This window comes from Scatophagus argus, chromosome 3 (assembly GCF_020382885.2).
Source record: "Scatophagus argus isolate fScaArg1 chromosome 3, fScaArg1.pri, whole genome shotgun sequence".
In the NCBI taxonomy this organism is placed as follows: domain Eukaryota; kingdom Metazoa; phylum Chordata; class Actinopteri; family Scatophagidae; genus Scatophagus; species Scatophagus argus.
In genome coordinates, this window is record NC_058495.1 from 15150861 (window position 1) to 15173907 (window position 23047).

The 23047-nt window shown below is 43.2% G+C and overlaps 1 protein-coding gene across 2 annotated transcripts in view; it reads right to left on the bottom strand.

Moving 5' to 3' along the window:
- LOC124056509 (low-density lipoprotein receptor-related protein 1-like) overlaps positions 1–23047 on the bottom strand; it is an 81625-nt gene that overhangs the window by 27301 nt on the left and 31277 nt on the right. For both annotated transcript variants that reach the window (XM_046384006.1, XM_046384005.1), the window contains exons 7-29: positions 19258–19420; positions 17785–18007; positions 15436–15625; positions 15208–15351; positions 13518–13754; positions 12801–12981; positions 11475–11697; positions 10685–10874; positions 10444–10569; positions 9627–9767; positions 8976–9101; positions 8768–8884; positions 8555–8635; positions 7414–7581; positions 6334–6516; positions 6050–6247; positions 5651–5896; positions 4535–4732; positions 2939–3143; positions 2625–2789; positions 2288–2532; positions 1921–2052; positions 820–1047 (exon numbers count right to left, since the gene is read on the bottom strand). In XM_046384006.1, coding sequence (XP_046239962.1) covers positions 820–1047; positions 1921–2052; positions 2288–2532; positions 2625–2789; positions 2939–3143; positions 4535–4732; positions 5651–5896; positions 6050–6247; positions 6334–6516; positions 7414–7581; positions 8555–8635; positions 8768–8884; positions 8976–9101; positions 9627–9767; positions 10444–10569; positions 10685–10874; positions 11475–11697; positions 12801–12981; positions 13518–13754; positions 15208–15351; positions 15436–15625; positions 17785–18007; positions 19258–19420 — 4110 coding nt within the window. The remainder of the gene's footprint in view (positions 1–819; positions 1048–1920; positions 2053–2287; positions 2533–2624; positions 2790–2938; positions 3144–4534; positions 4733–5650; positions 5897–6049; positions 6248–6333; positions 6517–7413; positions 7582–8554; positions 8636–8767; positions 8885–8975; positions 9102–9626; positions 9768–10443; positions 10570–10684; positions 10875–11474; positions 11698–12800; positions 12982–13517; positions 13755–15207; positions 15352–15435; positions 15626–17784; positions 18008–19257; positions 19421–23047) is intronic.

Genomic DNA, 23047 nt, shown 5'->3' on the forward strand with positions numbered 1-23047 from the left:
AAACACAAAGAGCCATTAAACTCACAAGAAAACTCCAAGGAGACGCCTAAACCTGGAGAAGGGAGGCGCTCTAGCCTCACATTTACTCAATTTAAACACACAAAATGGTTGTCAGTCATGTTGTAAATTCAAACAAATGGATTTTTGATTCCACACAGCAGTGAGGACAAAGACAGACATCTCTGCCCTCCAAACACTTTGGGTGTACAGTACCATGTACTCATGCCAGGGCTCCATGCAGACTGCTTTGGTTAGTGCCTAATTCCAGTTACTCCACTATGACTGGATAATTAGTGTTTGGAGGAATGATTTAGCAAACAGTCATTTACAGTGGACAAGTCCTTGCAAAATCAGCTACAAGAACACAAAAAAGCAAGAAAAATTATCGCATAACTATATACTTAGGTCTTTTTTCCCAAATTAATCTGAGAATTATGGCTTCTTTTGAATTTCATTTGAACTGAAAAATTGATTCTAAAAATCAGTAAAATTAAAAACCTGGCTGAAAATCTGAAAATTCACAATGACTATTGTGAATTTTGACACAAATGACTATTTATCCCTTTTACACATAAATGTGAGGGATAATCAGTCGAAATTAGTTGCATTTCTTTTTTTTCTCCTCCCTTTGGTTTCTATTATCAGGAGCATTTTCTGCAGGGATCTCACCACAAGAGGACATTGTTTTCCTGCAAATTGGAAGGAACAGTGTTATCTTGGAGCAGGAAAAATCTGTTCCCTCTTCAGAAAAATATGCACAAACTGAAAACAATGAGCTGCAAGTATGGTGTGTATTCTATTGTTCTGGCTCCTCCGTACCAGCAGAGACCACAGTCTCAACTCCGGTGCCATTGATGAAAGCTCTCTTGATTGTCTGGGTGCGGACGTCTGACCAGTAAATACGATGCTCTAGGGCGTCGTAGTCCACCACGGTCACATTGTCGATGTCAGGCACAGTGAAGGAGATGATGTAGTTGTAGTAGGGGTTGTCGATGTCCACGCCCCTGATCTCAATCTGGCGAGCATACAGCAGGAACTGACGAGACTCTGCAGCGTAGGGAACATGTTGACATTCATCTTTCAGTGATTCCCCAAAGTTTCAGCATTCAATGGGAGTAATCAGGAGTTAAATGTAGCTTCAAGTCAAAAGTCAAATGCATGAGTGCACACTAATGCCAGAGCCGCGGCGATAGGTGGTTGCAGCACGGCTGGGCGCATCTGCACATTATTCCTGCCACTTGAACAAACAGTTAATCCAATTGCATCTTTGACTCTAATGATTGTGTCTGGATGCCTAACTCAATAGTACAGCCGTGACAGCCAGAGTGAATTCAATCAGTGCAGATGCATTACAGCTACATTGGCCTCCACAGGCCTATCATCATTTGACTTTGTGCAGCTTAAATGATAGACAGGAAAAGAGGGAAAGGGAAAGGGAGAGAGTAATGACAGTGTCAGGCTGCATTGGCCAGGCCGGAGTAGGTGGTGGATGTGGAGGGTTGTGGCTGATGCCTGTATCAGACAGAATGGGCCTCTCCATTCCATTAGTTCTGAAGATAATAGAAAGTGCTTCCCTGAATACTAAACTCACACAAGGAATAAAAAGGCCCGCTCTCACTTTTCACAGACAGACACTTCAGTGTGCTCTAAAGCTGTCACAGCAATGGCACCTCAAATCGAAGAAAAAAAAGTCTAAAATGTTTAATCCTCCCTCTCGCTCTTTCCCTTTCTCTTTCTCACTCTCACACATGCACACAAACGGAAATAAACGATTCTGCAAGGACGGGCATTACACAGTGGCATTCAACGAGAATGTTGTGAAGACAGGCAGAGGTGGAAATTGCCTGCAGGCTCGAGGGGGGGGATCAAAGAGTGTGTTTTCTGTAGTAAATGCATTTTGGTACGTGTTTCAATGCTTACCATAGCAAGTGCGTTTGTCAGGGCCCAGCTTCATGAGGTGAGGGCAGGCACATGAGAACGTCTGATTGTAGTTGATGAGACAGAGATGAGAGCAGGGCTCCTTACCATCCTTGGTCGCACATGGGTTGGGAGCTAAGGAAAAGTGATGATGGAAAAACAACCCAGAATGCATGATTAAATACTCTCTTAAATCAACACGTGTATTATTACTGTGTTTTCGCATGATTCACAAGGGAACCCGGTGTCACGAATTAATATACTAGCTGTAGATGAAGAGATTAGTTTCGTCTGCAGTTACTGTATGTTGACAAGCTTTCTCGAGCTTAAATTTCAAACTGCATTTCTACCGTATGCGTATGTTTCTCACCCTGAGGCTGTCTGGATGGATGATACACCTGAAGGTCAAAAGGCTGGGTGTTGGTTCTCTGGACCACAGTGACGTTGCTTCCTGTCCACTTGTTTGCCTTGGCCAGAGTGTTGGTCCTCCAGTCCGTCCAGTAAACCTCTCCACCATACATGGTGACGGCGAAGGGATGTGACAGATACTCATGTCCCCTCAGAACCTCGATCAGCCCAGAGCCATCATACTTGGCTGAATAAATGGCATCAGACCTGCAATATAGCACATTTTTTTCAATGAAAGATACTGTATCAAACAAAAGTGTTTGTGCAAGCGTATTCAAGTCTGTGCCCTTTTTATTGACCTGGCATCGATCCAGAGGATGCGTCGCTCCAGATAATCCACAGTGAGTCCGTTTGGCCAGCCTCCGTTGCCAGTTTCCTTGTGGATGGTCTTTCTGCCTTCTCCACTCATAGATGCTGCTTCAATCCTGGGCAAACTGGCATCCCAGTCTGTCCAGAAGAGGATCCTGGAGCAACATCATGTCACAACATTTAAACAAAAAGGTCTCAACCGCACAATTAACAAAACATTTCCCGTTTAAATGCCATTGTTTCGTGCTGTAAATGAGTTTTCTTTGATATTAGCGGGAGTTGCAGTAAGCAGTGTGGAAGTTACCCATCCCGGGGATCCAGGGCAATAGCTCGAGGATGCTCCACCTCCCCAGCCAGCAGCGTGGTCCTCATTGTGCCATCCAACTTGGCCACCTCTATCTGATCCAAGTTGCTTTCCACCCAGTAAATGTTTCCTGCTATCCAGTCCACTGCCAAGCCCTCAGGGGTAGCCAGGCCATACTGGATGACCACATCGAAGCTGGTTAAAGCTGCGACGATGAATGTAAAAAGGACAGGAAATATGGTCAATATCTTAATGTTTGTTGTCTTACCTGACTTTAAAATATGTCATCTTATCCTTTCCCTTTTCTAATGAGGACTACAGTGGAAATAACATTTTAATTTGTGAAGTCTAGCTAAATATCTAACACAGGGAAAAAGGAAGAATAAGCAGGACACTAAAATTTTGTTGTATCATCCATCTTTGTTTAAAACTGCTTGAGAAATCTGGGCTAATCATATCTCACCAACTACTCAATAAAATAAACATTCCTCCAGGCCGCTTAAGGGTACTTAATGAATACACGCAGTATTTCAATATGTACAGATAAAGGATACAAAGGCTGCGATTTGCTGATGGCAACATTTCAGATTGTACAGCAGCTCAAAGCGCTGATTTGCTTTATTCCATTGTTTACACATTATGTAAACGCGACCAAGCTCTTTGGCATCAAAGCTAACATCGCATCCCAAACTGTAATACCTTTAATAAAATGGTTAGATGCTATGCTTGGGAGAAAACACATGACAGTGTGCCAAATGAAAACATAAATAAATACAATAGTACATCAGCAGGGGTTGTGATTCTACAATTACAGAAAGGGCCTTAAAAAAACAAATATGTGGTGTCTTTCAGGGCTTAAGAGACACATTTTCTAGCCTCTTTCTTTCCCTTTCATTTCCCAGTGGGTCCCTGTTGATGTTGAATTGTTTGAGATAAGTCATTATCCTGTCTGGAGCTATGAAAACACATACTTACTGCATGTAACCTACTGATTGTGCCTCACAAACGTGGCACACAACAACCACATGCATAGACAAATGCAGCACCACATTTATGCATAATGTGCTCATTATTACTGCTGACAGAGCCTTATTTGTACATTTACTGGTCCGGCCTTAGGGAAAACAGATCTGATATTCTGAAATCACACAAAAAGCACAAACACTGTGGATCTGCATGCAATTTCACGTTTTTTACTGGATATTCTTGCCTGATAGGCAATCTCACAAACATTTGAGGGACAACAAAATTAAAACAGAACAGACCTCAACAGAACTGCAGCATATTTCAACACATTAAAATTTTAGGACTCATAAAAGTCTCTCCATCCCAGTAAAACCTAATGCAGTAACTTGCTGCTGACACTTTGTCCAGCCGCATTTGTAAAAGTAAAGCTAACTGAAAATCTCCTCATATGTACTGATGAAGACCATGTGATGTGGCTGAAAGTCCCGCTTAAAATGCGATAAGTGGACCTTAATTTTAAGTCAAAAATGTAAATCATCAGTATGTATTTTGTTTTCAATCCTCCATAAGACAAACACAGTAAACGTGCAAAAAAGATTTTTAAGTATATCGGTTGTGCTAAATGCTCACCTCCATTCTCTGACAGCTTCCCACGATAAATCTTGTCCTCCACCACATCGGTCCAATAGAGGGCGCTCTGGCTGAGATGAAAGTCCAGGGCGATGGTGTTCCTCAGGCCTGGCACCAACACGCTGAACTCGCCTTTATTCAGATCAATGCGGCGAATCTCATGGCGGTTGGAGAAAATGATAAACGGTTTGAAAGGATCTGTGCACAAGAAAAGGAGAAAATCATAATAATGATATATTTCTTTTTTTTTAAAAAAAAGGAATCAATCAGATGGTAAAGAGTTAAAACCCTTTGTTTGGTCACTGTTGATCGTTACTCAAAATGCTGCAGAACCGCTCTGCTCAGCAGCGTGCAAAACACTGCAGCCATGTTCCACTGCAGTGTGAGATTTATCCAGTGAAAGGCTGGCTGTGTTGAAAGCGGTACTAATCCTGGGTAATTAAAACACGGTGTAAATAAGACAGGAGTTATCTTTACCTAACAGGCATCCAGACAGGCAGCAGGATGAATGCTGGGGTGCTGGTGGCTAGTCTCTAAGACCTGGTAGTGAAGACCCCAATCATGAATTCATGTTTCCTCACTGGCTAATTGTTGTAGGCATAGAACTATATTCTTTACGTGTATAATAAAATTCAAAGCTGATTTAAAGTGACCAAGCAGCTTCCATTTTTTCACACCTTGCCCTTTCCCTCACTTTAATATTTAATACTTCAGATTTGTTCTTTTCATAAAATAATAATGACAGCTAGAAACCAATGCCCAGCTCTTTTTATGTTTTCACAGCAAAGCTTTCTCAGTCGTCATACACTTGTGTGAACAGAATTTAAGCTCTTCCACCTTCCAGAGCTCTGCCTATTGCCCACAGTATCACATTTTGGCACAAAGCGTCTCCTCCACATTTTCCACTCCTTTGCTTGATTCCAAACCTGCATAGCACTTCTTGATCCTTCTGTCATAAACCCTGGCAAAGCCCAGAACCCAGTCACTCCTCCAGCTTCCCTCCTTTCTGTACAGATAGCCTCAATAAAACACTTAAATTCTTCACAGATGTCTTTTGACTTCCCTTTCCCCCTTCAGCCCCACCATTTCCCCCATTGTGCCCTTTCAGTTCCTTACCTGTGCTCTTGCAGTTCTCCATGTCAGGCTCCAGTTCCCAGCCCTCATAACAAGAACATTTCACACTGAACTTGTCCTGTTCGCAGCGTTGACTGCACTTAAGGTGTTTGGCACAGAAGCTCTGGATTTGACAGGTCTTGTTGTCAGTGCCTAACTCCATGCCCAGTGGGCAGGAACAGATCACTCCCTCGCCAGGGGCCACTGTGCAGTTATGGCTACAGTCACCATTGTCCAGTGAGCACAGGTCTGTGAAACAGAAAATAAGAGGACGGCTGACACAAAGAATATCTGCCCAAAACTGTTATTAACCCAGCAAAGCCTTGATTTAAGACGCAGAGTTTAGCTTGCTGTTTAGGTGTTCCCTATCTGAAACACAGCCTGGGTAATGTTGTCTCTTACCACAGAGTTTTTCATCAGAGCCATCTGGGCAGTCATCAGTGCCATCGCAAAGTTTCTCTGCAGGCAGGCAGATGGTGGAGTCGTTGGCACACACATGGTGAGAGAGCTTACACACCAGCGCCTCACAGTTGTCCTCGTCGGAGTTGTCCTCACAGTCACTGTCTCCATCACACACCCAGGCTTTGCTGATACAGCGTGCTGTGGACAGAAGGCAACTTTGCTTAACTACTTCCTTAAACTGACTCTTTGTACGTGACATGCTTCTTAATTTGGAGTCTCCTCACCAGAGTCCCTGCAGCCAAACTTGACAGCTGGGTCACACATGTGTGTCACACCCTCACAGTTCTTCTCATCGCTCAGGTCCATGCAGTCCGTGTCCCCGTCGCAGCGCCAGCGCAAGGGGATGCACAGGCCATCCATTCGACACTGAAACTCATCTGTGTGACAACCTCCAGGGGGTCGTGTGGCTGCACAGAGACATCATAAGACTCAGAAATGACATTGTCTTCAATCCTTGCCCACATCAATCAAATCAGGACACACAGCCCTGAGCAGAAACACTGTGCAACGTCAAAAGACCGTGAAAACAAAAAACTAATGAGCTGTCAGTTAGAAAGTTGGATATCAACAAGTCTTCAACAAAGGCATCAGGAAAGACTGAACAGATTCAGTTATGCACTTTCAGATGGTCATTGTGTTAGTCAGAAAACACCAACTCCCAGAAAATCTTTAGTCTATGTTATAAAGTTGCAGAAGCGTAATAACCCTAAGAAGATAATACACTATACAGACAAAAGTATTTGACCATTACACAAACAGGGCATTTCATGACATTGCATTATAAACACAAAGACAGCCTTGCTATAAGAGTTTCCACTCTTCTATGAAGGCTTTTCACAAGATTTTTGGAGTGTTTCTGTGGGAATTTTTGCCCATTCATGCGGTATAGCATTTGTGAGGTCAGGTACTGATGTGGGACGAAAAGACCTGGCTCACAATCTCATCTCCCAGCTCATCTCAAAGGTGTTCGATGCCAGTCGAGTTCTTCCACACCCAACTCATCCAACCATGTCTTTATGGACTTTGCTTTGTGCACTGGAGCACACTCATGCTGGAACAGAAATGAGCCTTCCCCAAATTGTTGCCACAAAGATGGAAGCATAACCCCTGAAAAACAGCCCTGCTCTGACATTTTGTCTATATAGTGTAGGTATATGTACACAACATCTTCCTGTTATTTAAAATAGAACAATTATTATGCCCCTCACTAAAGGGCTTGTGAGAGTTACAAGGTACATAACTGTAGGTGTATTGTAGTGGATGTATTGAAAAACCCCTCCTGATCAGCAGGATAAGACACTGACCCTGATTAGTGCAGTTTGCATGGGTCTCATCACTGTAGTCCCCACAGTCATTATCCCCATCACAGGTCCAGTAGTCTGGGATGCAGCGGCCGCTGTTACACTTGAACTGAGCGCTGGAGCAGGAGTGACTACAGCCTGCCTCATCGCTGTTGTCCCCGCAGTCGTTATCTGAAAAACAAACACAGTCAAACAGCACCCTCTCGCATTATGAGGCGCCCACTGCCTCAAAGGGAAAAAGATTTATAAATATGCAGAAAGCAATTGCTTTTCTTGTTTGTTTTTTTTTTAAATCAACACAGTGGAAGTGGAAACCATGGAATACAAATGAAACAGAATAAGAGAGAAGAGAGAGTAAATAATTTCAGAAACTGCATAGATCACACCATGCACCATGAGGGAATGTACCAAACGCTGATACATTGAGCTTGGCAGCAGAGCGTCATAAGCACTTTTATACCCATGCTAATGTAAAAGAGCCACCTAATGCATAACTTTTAGTGCTGTTTTACAGCAGTTAATTTCTAAGTGATCAGGAAAAGAAAACCTATTCTGTGGTTAAAATACTTGTTATTATTCAACCTGACATTCTTATTAAACCTATGCCAAATTCATTTGATTGCTAGCACAGCAACACTTTTAGTTTCCCATGTATTTGGTTAAGTGAATTATCCTTTAACAGCTTCAAACCTGAATTGCAGCAGTACTGGGCCTGAGCTTGTGGCTGAGTTCAATGAGCAGAAAAGCAGGCCTAACCATTTCTGAGCCAGCTTGGCCAGTCCTATAACTAAGCTAGCGTCATGGCTGTTGTGGTGCATGTTGATCTATGCACTAACCGGTCAGGTTTGGACAATTCAACTCATCAGAGCCGTCCCCACAATCCTTTTCTGAAAGACAGAACCAACGGAAGACAGCAGAATGGGCGAACAGCACAACATGGAACAACAAAACCAACAACACAGAACAACAAAAGACAGGAGAGAAAAAGCTAAAAACACACAAACGCAAAATGATGACAAAAGAAGAGTGTACGCCAATGGTGGCAAAACATGCACAGCACACTGTGACAAAAGAAAGAGAGGAGTTGCCACTGTAAACAGACACACAGGAGAAAGAGAGGAGAGGACGAAGAACAGATACTGACCATTGTCGCAGCGCCAGTTAATGTTGATGCAGCGTCCGTTGTTGCAGGTAAACTGGGTGAGGGGGAAACACGTGGGGTAGGCTGTGGACACAACTGGAGTTACGAATGCTGCTGCTTATACCTCCCAAAAACCTGCCACTCAAATGTCAAAGTGACCAACGCAAAAGCTTAAAAGTCTCCCTACAGCTACATTGTGAGAATAAGTTGACCAACCACAGGAAGCAGGTTCGTCTGACCGATCACCGCAGTCATCGTCCAGGTCGCATGTCCAGGAAATGGGGATGCAACGCCCACTGGCACAAGAGTACTGATTAGGAGGGCAAGTACGAGCTGAAAGACAACACAGTGTGGAGCTCATGTCACACGGTGGACAACAAAGCAAAACAAAACAAAAGAGATTTTGTTGTGTTTGCACGCGTACCTGAGCAGGTGGTGTTGGATTCGTCCTCGTCGTTCCCACAGTCGTTGTCGCCGTCACACAGCCAGCGCAGGGGGATGCAGCGGTTGTTCTTGCACTTAAATCTGTCTGTGGGGCAAGTGTGCTGGTCTGGAGAGAAGAGAGGACAAATTAAAGGTCATTAAAGAAATAAAGAAAAATGAGAAGGTCGTACAGAGAATAGAGAGGTGAAAGAACGGAGGGACGTGAGGTGCAAATGAGCGAAATGAGAGAGCAGATAATTCAGCTTATTTTGTGACCCTATTTCAGTATTTTCTTTTTGGACGGGCTTCTATTTTGTCTGGGATGGGAATTTGCCTGCACTGTGACCACAGAAAGACAGGCAAGCAAACAGAGCTTTTCCGGATCCACGGACATTGCTACATTCCTCTTTGCACGCACACACACACACACACACATCATGTGCTCACATATACACCAAATTAGTACGTATAAACACATACTCACTAGACTCAGAGTCTGCTCTTTCATTTCATTCTGGCATCACCAGGCAAAAGTCAAATTCAGACTGCCGAGGTCATCTGACTGAGTACCAGCAGGAGGGGAAGCTGTTTCAAAACCATGTCAAATTGTATGTGTGTGTGTGTGTGTGTGTGTGTGTGTGTAGTAACTCACGGCACAGTTCAGGGGCTTCATCGCTGTTGTCCAGACAGTCATTGTCTCCATCACACTTCCAGCGCTCCTGGATGCAGCGGTTGTTCTTGCAAGCAAACTCCCCAGGCTGGCACTGGGGAGGGGGTATGTAAGATGGATTGGCTGTGGAAGGAAGCAGGAGAGAAAAAGAGGAATAAAAGGAATGTGAAAAAAAGGCCATTGAAGTCACAAAGAAAAGATGCGGTTTTGAATTACCAAATTTTCCAACAGAAGGAAAACAGACTGAATTTGTGAAGAAGAGCAACCAAAGGAAAAGTGGAAACCCATCGAGTCAAAGTCCATTTCACTCATAATAGACTGAAGCTGAGCTGACTAGTGACTGCATGAAAATAAAGACAGATGTGAGATAGAAAAATAGCAGAAACAGAAGATTTTAATCTTCATTACTTTGTCAGAACTATTCGTTTTTGTAATTTGTCGAGTCTGTGGTGTTGTTGTGCAGGACTGCATTTATTTTCATCAATGTAGGGGTGGGCAAAAGAACAGAAACTCCCTAAATATTCTAGGCTCCATAAAGGCGGCATCTATGGCAGAGTTTGGACTTGAGCATACAAACATTATGCTGGAGCTTCTGTTATTGTGGCCACCCCTCAAATGTCTGCATTTGCTAAAAGCTTTTGTCAAGCGCTTCCAACAAAACACACACAGGCACACAGACTGACTCATCTTGTCCAGCATAAGGAAAATAAAACCTTGTATGGTTTGAGTGCCGTGAGAAAAACCCCCTTCAGTCTCACACACTCTCATGCACACACAAAGCAAGCGTGTCTGAACTCACCTTTGCAGCTGGTATTGTCAGTTGGGTCTAGTATTTGGTCTTCTGCACAGGCACACTGCCTGCCTCCTGGTATGGCCAGACACAGACTGCTGCAGCCGCCATTGTACACACGGCACGCATTGGAGCCTGCAGATGAACAAACATGAACGTGCAGACATATATAATGGTTAATTCAAATTTCTTGATTAACACGGGATGTATGCAGGAATGAATGATCCATTTGCGTTGTGTTTCCAAGCACCTTGCTGCTGCTGAGCATCATACATGCGGATTTCAAAGATGGGTGGTCTCTCGCTGCGGAGCAGAGTGGCAGCGCCAGTTGTGGTGTCCAACTTGTAAATGCGACCGCTACGATACTCATTCCAGAACAAGAAGTGTTTATAGTGGCACAGACCAAAGGCGTGGTTTAGTTCCTGACCCTCGTACACCGTCTGGTGATGTGAGAAAAACAACATGAACTATGTTTTAAAAAACAGACTACAGCACTTCATGTCCAAAAGCTCCAAACATATTAAGTCATAGTGAAGAGATCCTTTTGTTTTCTGCAAATTAACATTTGAGTCAATAATACTAAAAAATGTACCAATGCTACATTCTGTTAAAGCCATCTGAAACAAATGAGTGCCAAACTCACAAAAAAAAGCAGATCGTAAGTGTGTGTGGCCCTAACATAACATCTTCAGTGGTATTCAGAATATGTGTTTAAATATTTCAATTTCCTTATTTTATAGAAAAACATAACATCTCGATTTCTGGATTATAAATTTAAAATGCTAAAAACAGCCAAAATATAACCAATACACGAGCCAGTGAAAACAAAATATCATCAATTTAGCCTCAACAAGTGAACAGCATAAAAAAGGCTCAAACCCACAGACTATGGGCTACAATGTGCAGGACCAACCACAGTCTTCAGTTCCTTATTAGCTCACTCACAGCTTGTCAGAATAATTCAATGCCTCTGTTCTTGTGAACCACTCTGATTTTGGACTGCAGTGAAATAATCCTGACGACTGCGAGCGAATGCTGACCTTGCGCTCGGAGCTGTTGAGGTAGACCATCTCAATGCGGTCGTAGTAGGCGTCCACCCAGTAGAGGATGCCCTGTGGTATGTCCAGACTCAGTCCATTGGGCCACAGCACCGTTTTGCTGGTCAGGAACACGTTTCTGTTCGAGCCGTCCATCCAAGCCCGCTCAATTTTGCCTCTCTTGCTCTCCTTCGGGTCCTCCTCCCAGTCTGTCCAGTACATCCACCTGAGGAAGCAACAAGGGGACTGTCATGGGCACAAGTACTGAATAAAATGTTATAGCTAGGGAGAAAAAGAGAGTATTTGCTGGAGCAGTTATGGAAGTAATGTTATTATATCTGGCTGCCCTGAAGCAAATGCACACACACACAACACACTCATCAGAGCATCCATTTCCATCCGTTTCTGCGTTGATCTGCCCACAGGCACACCGGCTACTTTAACACCTGTCAGTCTTCCCCACTGATCTAGTCTGAGCCTGTGAGCAGCTGGCTGTCTACAACATTGTGCAAACTAGACACAATCTTCCTAGCTGGATTGTGACTGACATTAGCATTAACATTTCATATTTCCTTCTCCTTTCCTTTCTGCCGATTTCTCCTCCTCCTCCTCCCTCATCTCACTGAGCCGGATTGATTACAGGCATTAGTGGACATCAGTGCTTTTCCCCTGGCAAGTGTGTGGACACACATCGTCCTGTAAATCCAAAGAGTGTGTGTGCGCGCGTTTATGAGCGTGAGTGATCCCAGGAGGTCACACCGATAAGAAACATCCATACACGGCAAGATTAACAGCCATTTGAAAGAGTGTAAGAGAGCTACACCTGTCTGCCATTTAATGTACAAAATGCTCCATCACTTTCAATAAATAGAGTGTGATAATTGTAGTCATGATAATGTGGTCAACAACGCAGACAATAAAAATGATAAAAGACTCTCTGCAGGATATTGTGAAGAGACACGGACAAGAGAGAGTGGGAAAAAAAACCCACACCACTCTTCGGAAATAATGAGCAGTAAAACTAATAAACAGCTGAGACACGAGGGGTAAGAGAGTTTCCTGAGAGCTGAGCGACAGAGCAGATGAGTCATCAGACAGCTTACCACCCATCACTATCTCTCAGTGTGCACTGCCTGAGCACAAATAAACACCCATCAACACGTACGCATCGCACTTCATTAATCAGCCACCTCAATCTTCACTGCTGCCTGAACCTCTGCCTGACCTGTGCAACTCTTCACCTGGATCTCGTTCAATGATCTTAATCCTTTTTCGCAGGAACAAACACATCAAATTCCATCACTTTCTCCAACTCTTTGTCTCCCTTACCCGTGTAGAGGATCCACTACAATTGCACGAGGGTGAGTCATTTTTCCCTCAATGAGAGTTTTGCGGGTCTGCGAAGCCTTTTCCAGCCGAGCCACACTGATGGTTTTCTTGGGCCCGTCATCTGTCCAGTACAAGTTATCAGCCATCCAGTCCACAGCGATGCCCTCTACTGTGTGGATTCCTGAGACAGACACATGCTCTTAGTGAGAGGGATGGGGATCGTGTACTATTGCCTTTGCAGACATATAAAACTGACCACACAGCACTGGATTACTGCCCACTGATGCTTAAAGTACACTGGGAATTATCATGTCCTTTATCATGTAGACTTCTAGATGTTTTCTGTAATAAGTTCCATCCAAATTCTTGTTCTGAACAACAACCTGGAGTAAAGTAAAGGTTAAACAGAAAAGACTGTAAGATTCTGATCATCACCCCTTGAAATCCTGTGTAAAAACTGCATTCATTTAATTTCCAGCACCGAATTTTGATTCTCCTTTTACAGGCAAAAATTCATACTTCTAACTTAAACATGTGCTGTGCACATATAACCCGAGTCTCACCTGAATTTGTGTAACTTCAACTTTGTTATCATGTGCACAAATTTAATGTAAAGAAATCTAAAGAAGATTCACAGGTTTGCAAGAGGGTGACATGCAACTACGTGCAAGCAAATGCTTTCTGAAAATCATTCCACAAGCTCAAAATCATACCTACCTTCCTTCACAATGGTGTCCCTCTCTGTTCCATCAATCTTCTGTCGTCCGATGATGTAGCTGGTGGCGTCGGCAAAGTAAATGAACTCGCTCTCAGCATGAAAGTCCAGAGCTCTGGGGTTCATCAGATTCTCAATGGGGATCATGTACTCATCTGGCACCTTGACATTCATGTCCATGCCCCTGATGACCCCTGGGCGACCTTTACCATAGACCAGGAAAAGCTCGTGCTCAGGTTCTGCAGCAACACATGAAAACAAAGGTAAAAAAAACTGTAGTTTAGACATGAATTCATACGTACACAATTCAGTCATCTAACACTAAATTTCTTTCACCTGCCCATATCCTGTTATTTGACAGCTTCTGCTGATGAAGAATAAAAAAAATAAGACTCAGCACCGATAATGTGTGTTGACCAAACAAGAAAATAAAGTGTAAGCTCAGTAAAAGCCCTAAATGAAAACTATGTGAGGCAGAGGGATAGGATGAGAGACTACCTTTAGTTAAATCAACTGTGTCATTTTCAAGGTCAGCTTATTCTCAGGAGGCAGATCAATACAATGCTATTATTGGTTGAAAGAATATTAAAACACTTCTAAGAACAAGCTGAATCAGCCTGACAGCTTTATGGGGCGGCTGCGTGGAGCTAACAAGTCAGGCTAAGTGTTGATGTTGCTCAGTTACTTTGTTGATGGCTCTTTCCCAGTCTACAGTCTACAGCCTATGGGAGAACTGCATCACTGATCCAACCTTGGCTGCCCTTGGCTTTAGGTCAGTGGAGTTGGATCACTGCGGCTCCCGAGTTAATGCTTATAGTTATGCTGAGAGCACCCACACATCAACTCCAGATGTGCTGAACCTGTGCTACTCTGTATGTGGCCAAGAGCCGTATTTCGTCAGACATAACCGCTATTGGATGAGTCAAGCACCCCTTCGTTGAAAATGTCCCGTCATGTTCCAAATGTAGTCATCTCAGTTGATTTTAGAATGGATTTTATTTAATTTTTATAAATTATACAAAAGTAGATAATATTACAGTAATGATTATGTACAATTGAACTCTCAATGTTGAGGTCAGTTTGGTCAGCTTTTGCTACTTCAAGCAGTCAAAAGATAAGATAATCCTTTATTAATCCCCAAAGGGGAAAATCAAGGAAAGCTGCACACTCACTGCCGAAACCCAGGACTGAACTGGGGACTTTTAGATCTTCAGTCTAACGCTCTCCCTCGGCACAGAAAAAGCAACATAATTCAATCATTTATTCATTCACTTTTAGCTAACTTTTTCAATCCTTTATCCATGAACATAAAGCTATTTCAACCAATTATAAATTATAATTGCTTTTATCTTTTTCACCAATTATCCACTACTTTTACATTACTTAAAGCTAACTACAGAGTCAGCCAAAATAATGTATACACACATGAGGAAAAAATAAACATGCATGTGTACACATTATTTTGGCTGACTCTGTATTTCAAACATTCTTCAATAACCTTTAGAAAGCTGCTTTTTGCAAACAGCAAACTGTCTTTTAAATAATGTATCCATTAGGCTAACACAGCAGAAGTATCCCCTGATACCCCAAGAACCTGTTATTCAGAATCACTGCTACAGTGAATGATTGAAGGAGTTATTGACCGATCTCTCACAGTACCGACTGGGCTTTCTCTGTAGTAGTCCTACTTACTTTTGCAGGACTTGCCATCGCTGCCCAGGCTGAATCCAGAGCGACAACGGCAGGTTCTGGTCTTGTGGCCGTTCCCCAGCAAACAGATGTCCGAGCATCCTCCAGCCTTCCCAAACTGGTCCACCTCACATGCATGGCTACGCACTGGACACCAAGAAGAAAGTAAAGTCACACAAGTCACAGAAGTGATGAGATATGAAAGTGTGTGTTTGTGTGTGTGTAGTCTACCTGGAGGCTGCCGTCTCTGGTGGTAGACATGCAGCGCTCCTCCTTTGTCCACCCTGGTCACCACTTGGTAGTCTGTGCTGTTAAAGCGGTTGACCCTGATCACGCTGGTTTTAGGCTGCATGTTAGCGTTGTCTGAGTTGGTGGCATACAGATAGTTTTCAAACACGGTCAGCCCATACAGGTGCTCGATCTTAAAGAGAGAAAAGGGGAAGTGAGGAGATGATGAAAGAGGTGAGCGAGAGAGTCAAAGAGCAGGAAATAGCTTTGAATCCCAGTTGAACTTTTTCCCCCTTTTTGGCGGAAAGATTTGATGTGGTTTTGGTTGCGTATTAAATATACCTCTAATCTGACTAAAATCTCTGGTAGCTGCTGCCCTGCATGACCATAAGACTGCTTCTATAGAAATTAGAAATCTGAGCTTTACAACCACAGACATTTCCTCTGAGCTTTCCTCTGATGAAGGCTGTGCAGGCCTTCCTCACCTTCAAACAGTATCTTGTCATTATGCAAGTAAGCCATACCACAGTTTATGTGGTTACAAGCAATAATCCACAGTGAAGAGTCCTTATGTACAATAGAAATGGGCCACAGTAGATGCAAAAATGCCACAATTATAGCTTATTGTTGTCTATATCTAAAAAGCTCAGAACCTGTTATTGTGCTTATATCTATGGCAACATACCAGAAAAACATGACAGACTAGACAGACTCTTCATTTTCTTAGGTCATTTTTCCCACAGTTGTAGAGTTTATGTTTTATTTCACAAGAGGATTTAAGCACGTGCTGTGCTGTGCTGAGCCGTAAAATGGTGGTTAAAGTGTTTCTGAGGTGTCCTGATACACAGTTTTAACACCCATCTGCCTTTAGTTCAGACAATATTTTCTGTGACGGTGGCATGAAGCAATGAGTCTAGCAGCAGTTCATCAGCAATGTACGGAAAAACTGACAAAATGAGGGAAGAAAGCAGCCTGTGAACTTTCACGTTCGCACAGACACAGGCCAGTGACTCAATGTCCCATGATACCGTGTCTGCAGCAGCATAAAACTTGAGATGTCATTGTGGTCTATCACAGCAGACCCTGTGCAGCTCACTGGGCCATAGAGAGACACAGATAAAAAAGGGTTACTATCATAAGGCTGAAGGGTAATGCTCTGTTGAGGTGACACACTGAACTGAAACTTATTAGTATCAGAGCGTAAGGAAACCTGCTTCTGTCTAGCCAAGACAAACCAGCCCAATGTTAGCTATGAGAAAATATCTACATATATTTTGCTACTTTATTTCGCACACTTCAGGTTCCAAGAGGCTGTAACATCCCACAGCCAAGGCAAACAGATCATATTTAGTCCCTTCATTATTCCAAGGTGTGTTTTGGGTGTAACATGAATTAAACCAATCAGCTCATCAGACACAGCCAGGCATGTCTGCACCTTTTAAAATTACTGAAAGCAGCCTCTCTGAGCTTCTCAGTGTGGGATTCTGATGATGTCATGAGCTGATCCATGCACCAATAGTGTGTAACAAGTAGAGTGTACACAGGAAAAATACTGTACCACTGACACTGACTTCCTTTTCTGCTTCCCCAAGCAGTGCAATGCAGCCAAATGAACCATTTTAACACCAACTCACTAAAGGACGCGCAAAACGGACACAAGTACATTTAGTAAACATGATTGGGAACCGGCACTTAAGCTGAGTTGTTTGCTGCATCAAGCCATGCATAAGAAATAGTCCTAAGGGGTCTCTAATTAAGACCACATGCATCTTGATTTGAACTTTGAAAACTGTATTTTTACACAAGAGGACACGTTAGACCTTAGTAAATACATACACTCTCAATAACACAGCTCAAACTCAGCACTATCAATAACAATCTCTCTTTTAACCTTTACCTGAAGGATGTGCATGTGCTACTGCCTTACACACACAAACACACACAAAGAGATGGCGGTTGTGTGCATGTCTGTACCCGTAGGGTCACTGAGTAAATGAAAGCCATTACTTCTCCACAGTTCACAGTAAAAGCTGTGGCAACACATTTAAGAGCCACAGTGCTGCAACACCAACAGCTCCAGTATTAGGTACTATTAATCAGCTGCTTTAATGAAAAGGGGGGTGTCCTTCATCTTCCCTCTGCTTGTAACTCACTGGGCAAGAGCACATTACAGGAGCACACAGGAGAAACATAAGGTGTATTACAGATACATTATAGAGGGAACTGTAAAGCACACTAGAGTTTTTAGAGCATCATGAATAGCATACACAAGAACAGGAAATTTAAGAAAGACTATCTTCCTGCTAATGGAGGATAATGGGAGTGCAGAGCGTCCAGTGCGTCTGTTCTCACCAGCAGGCCTTGGATGATGGTGTGCCTGTTCTTGCCTTCATAATCCACCACTTCAATGTAGTCCAGATAAGCATCAGCCCAGTACACGAGCCTGCTGACGAGGTCCAGGGTGATGCCATGGGGGAATACAATCTTACTGTCCACGAGCTTGGTTCGGTTCTGGCCATCCATGTCACAGCGCTCTACCTTAGGGATCTGACCGTAGTCTGTGAAGAATACCTTCCTGTGAAAACAAGGATCAAGACTGATTGAGGACACATGGGTGGGTAGATCAAATGAATTTAAAAATAGTATCATGTCCAGCCCATCTGGCTTTGATATAAATGATTGGGCATCCATATTGCCATCACAGGCAAGTATCTTTAGGTTTTGGACTGTTGGTTAGGCAAAAGCAGATTCCTGAACTCCTCAGTGAGTCTTTTTCAGTTTCTTTCTCAGACTGGATTTAGAGTCAAACGCAGTATGACAGGGCAAGTCAGTCAATACTTTTTAAACTCTATACTACTGTAGGAACAAAAATTGACTTATTTACAATTTCAAATAACAAATAATGCTCGCATTTCCTGTAAATGTGTCAGAAAGTAATATCATTTTCTTTAATATCATTTTAATCTCAGTTATCTTGACCTTCACTGTCTAAAACCGCACCTCACAAAGTCCTGGCATGGTGGAGTAACCAGTAACCAAAAAGATGAAGAAAAGCAGAAATATAATGATGCTGTTTTCTGTCAGTTTTACGTTTTTTTTAGGATGACAACAGTAAACAGTCAGTGTGAGATTTCTGGAAAGACTGCTGTTCAATAATGCAATACAACAGAGGATGATTTTTACAGTTACTTTGTCGTTATTGTTCTTTATTCCCCTGGAATGACACTGCAGACCATGACACACACACACACACACACACACACAAATAGTCAATCTACCTAAGAAACCAGCAACAGTTGAGGAAATTGCGTGAGTTGAAAACAATGCATGTAGCTACAAGCAAATGTGTGCGCATATACACGCACATTTATGCTGTTAATTTTTTCCAGACACACAAGCGAGCACATGGACACACACCACAGATATACACACACTTTCAGGAATTCAGTTGGAAAGTCTGGTCATAAACAAAAGAGCTGTAACAAAAACATGCTTTCACATTTAAAACCTATACAGTCAGCATACCACAGCGCAAGCAGAACATCTGTACTCAATTACTCCAATGTCCAATCCTCACTTTAGCCTTTTTCCCCCATTTCAGCTAACTTGTAGCTTTAAAGTTGGGTAACAACAATGGATGACACAAATCTTACTCCTCTCACGCCAATGGGACTATGAGTTTGCATGAAGCACTCAGAGGAGGATCTCAGCTTGGGTACATTCAGAAAACTAGCACGCACATGAAACCTGTCTTTTCATATGTGTGTGTGTGTGTGTGCGTGTGTGTATTTATGCACAAGACACAAAATAAGAGCTCAAACTGACCCCATGGTGGGGTCCAGGGCGATGCCTTTAGGGTTGTACAGCTCCTGGTCCAGGAGGGTGACACATGTTTGCCCATCCTTGTCACACACGAAGATCCTGTCATCCACGTCATCCACAAAGTAGAAGTTTCCTGTGAGCCAGTCGATGGCCATCTGCTCCACATCTGGACAGAGAAAGAGCAGTGGGGTGAGGAGAGCGGGTGGTGGGATGGGACACAGGAGGTGCAACGGGTGAGGCAAAAACAGTGTTTTCATAACTTGAATTGATTCTGGAACTGAGCTTCAGCGTGTGATGTTGTTGTACATACTGGCAGCAGATGGGCTTGAGGTCTGAGTCATATTCATATGATGAGGCATTAGTCAGCAATACTGCGTAGCAGCTACTTCAAAAGCTCTCCGTTACACTCACTCAAACACACACACAGGTTCACACACAGTCCAGATCTTCAGGTCCGGACTTGGGGCAGTTTTTGTTGTTTTTTTTTTTCTGACTGACAAACAAGATCACAGCCAACTCCAATTAGCAAGTGTCGAGGTAATGCATCTGCCATTCACAGTCATTCAGACAGGCAGAATATGAGACGGGCCGTTTGTTGCCTCAAGGAGGGTGATGTTGGTGTAGCTGTAGCTAAGCGACGATGGGCATGCGGTTTCTGCTGCGTTTATTTTCCCAAGGCTCAGCCCACCGGGAAGACTAGTGCTCCACCTGTCATTGAAAATCGAACATCTAGATGTGCGCACAAGACAGAAAACACGCACTTCATGGAACATTTACAGCCTCAAGAATTTCAACAGAAACTAGACTGGAAAACAAAAAGGACAAAAAAAATTGGACTAGCCTGGCTTTGTTTAAACTATTCTGAATGTGGTGCAGGACCACATAGGCAGGGTCTGAGGAGAAAAATTGTGAAAAAGAATAACATGAGACATTAATATACTCCTCTCTGGTTCCCTCATTCCCTCCTCTTCCTTCCTCTGCTCAAACACCAGCTCAGCCACGCTGAGTCTGAGCCAAGAATCAGAGACAGAAAGCTATTGTTAAAGCTGAGGGAGATGTGAGGATATTAAAGGTCCAGAATGATCAATTTACTGTAGCGCATGGTGGAAAGTAGCAGTACATTAAAGTACATTTACTCATGTGCTGTACTTGGATATACTTCTGATATACTTGTCATTCTGTCCACATAGTTAGCACATTTAGCAACGATGCAATGAACCTGCAACACCAAATTTTCTTTTGGCTGCTGGTTTTGCTGTTCACTAACACCTGAGGCAAATGTTCACTTTTAGCTGCAACATACTCCACTGTGTTACTGTGTTCACTTGTGCATATGAGTAAGCTGTTGGGGGGCTTCACAAACCACAAGATTTGTATTTTCACAGCTGCCACAAGCTCTGCTCTCCACAGAAGTATCCCCCCCTCCACACACACACACACACACACACACACACAGGGCTAAAGTCGTGCTGCAGGAGTCCTTGATCATGCAGTGCTCAGTGCTAAGGGCTGTGATCTAATATGGTGGTATGTTTACCAGGGTGATCAGGTCATTTTGGTGATTTAGGGGAGACCAGAGTATCAATTTCTCTAACCAGGAAAGAAAAGATTCCTCTGCAAATAGTGCAATAAAAATGGCTGTAATTCCAGAGGATAGAGGGATACGTCTCTGACACTTTCTGAAGAGCCCGACCAGCAAGTTAAGCAAGGAAAAGTGAAAGTTTCAGTGAAAGTGGAAAACACATAAAAGAATACGCAGATGAGCAGCGAGGAAAGGGAAAGAAAAAGTGAAGAAAAGAGTGCGGAGAAAGAGATCCGATTTCCACTAAGGAAACTTGGGCATTGTGCAGCAGCATTTCTGAGGTTTACGGGAATCAGGGGCTGTATTCCCAAAGGTGCTCTTAATTTTTAACACAGAGTTCTCTGTTTAAACACTTCCAGCTGCGCCACAACACACTGACTCACTGATTAGGCAACGGATAAACAAAGGAGGGGGAGGTGGGGGTTGTGAAATATTTTGCAAGTTGACCAAAAGGCCTGTAAAAAATGTCCACTCCTGCTCACCATTTTCCTCCACCTCTGCTGAACAGAAATGGCTCTAGCAAAACCAGAGAGTTTCCTATCTCCTCCCATTCTCCTTCTCTGCTCCTCTATGCATCATCCCGCTAACCCTCCCCTTTGTCTGTTCCCCAGAGATGGAAAAACAGTCTGGATTCATTAACTGCAGCTCTGTCTGTCTGAAACTATGCTATAAAAAACAACACAGCATAATTGAAAAAACAGAACCGGCTGCCTTCTTCATTTTTTTTTTCCCCCTGCTCTCTCTAAACAACTTGTTTTCTTCATGTTTTCTCATTCCGCGCTCTGCTCCCTGTTGGTCTAAGAAAAATAACAGCCAAGTAGATGTCTATGTAATGCATCCAAAACGTATTGCTAAATGGAGCAATGCTAGGCTGCCTTTTACTCCAATAGCTACATGTGGGAGTACACGAGAGGGGCATACATCTTCACAGGCGACCGCTGCTCGAGCTATGCTGCTAACACCGGGGATCAGCGGTGTGGTTACATCAGGCGCTCTACTTTTAATGGATCTCACTGTCACTTTTAAACATTAAAACCCCTCCCCCGACACGCACGCACACACACACACACACAGACACACACACTTCTCCTCGCCAACCACCCCATATCCGACACCAGAAACGGAGACAAAAACAAAACAAGATCCAGAAGCCACATGGAGTGAGAAGGAAAAGAAAGTGGAGGGGGGGTGGAATTTAAAGCTGAATAAAGTGCTGAATGGAAAGAAGATTTGATGTGCTGACTGGACTGCCTTTTAACAGCACATGACCTCTTAAGGAGATTTCAGGGCTGGTGTCCGTGCTAAGCAGCACACTGCGGCTCACTGCGCAGGGGGAACAGGTACTGGAGCTCTTACAGTGCACGGAGGGGAGAAAGGCTCAGTGACAGCTCTGAGATCAGCCCTCCTGTGTGCAGTGTGGAGTGTGGAGTCAGACTGTATGTATTCGCACAGCTAATTCAGAACATGCTTTTCGTTATAAAAAAAGATGAGACAAATGTCCCCCAAAGTAATTTAAAACTAGCAATAAATGGTTAAAATGCATCGTGTTTGCATTACTAATGGTGCTGTTATAACCTTATTTTCATCCACATTTTTAGCCATTGCTGAGACATGGCTCCACTGATGGCAATTTTGGTCAGTGGAGCCATGACTCAGCAATGGCTAAAAATGTGGATCCGATGTATTGGATGGATTACCATGAATTTTATACAGACATTCCAAATTCCCAGAAGAAGCAAATGTTAGCAATGCTAACACACAAAACTAAGAAGATTTGTTACACATTAAATCTGCTGAATATCAGCATGTTAGCAATGTCAGCATGTTGGCATGTTGACATTAGCATTACAGGCTCCCGAAGCTGCAAGCATGGCCATAGAGTCTTTTTGTGGTTGCACTAATGGAATCAATGCTGCAAAGAGTAAAATGTGCTGATGATAATCTAAACTAAATCTCAGCTCCAGCACCTCTATCACTTTCCTTGGTGAGCAGTGATCTTTACATATGTATATATTATACTGTTTTAATTACAATAAACTCAGATGTATTTTGTGTTTTTCATTTAACAGAAGCTAAAAGTAGTAAAGAATTTTAATGTCACATGGGGTTTACATAGGCACTTCTGCATATCTGACAAGGATTTTGAGTGACTGGTACAATGACAACAAACTGTCAAGTACAGAATAGGAGTAAGTGCACACTGAAATGTGG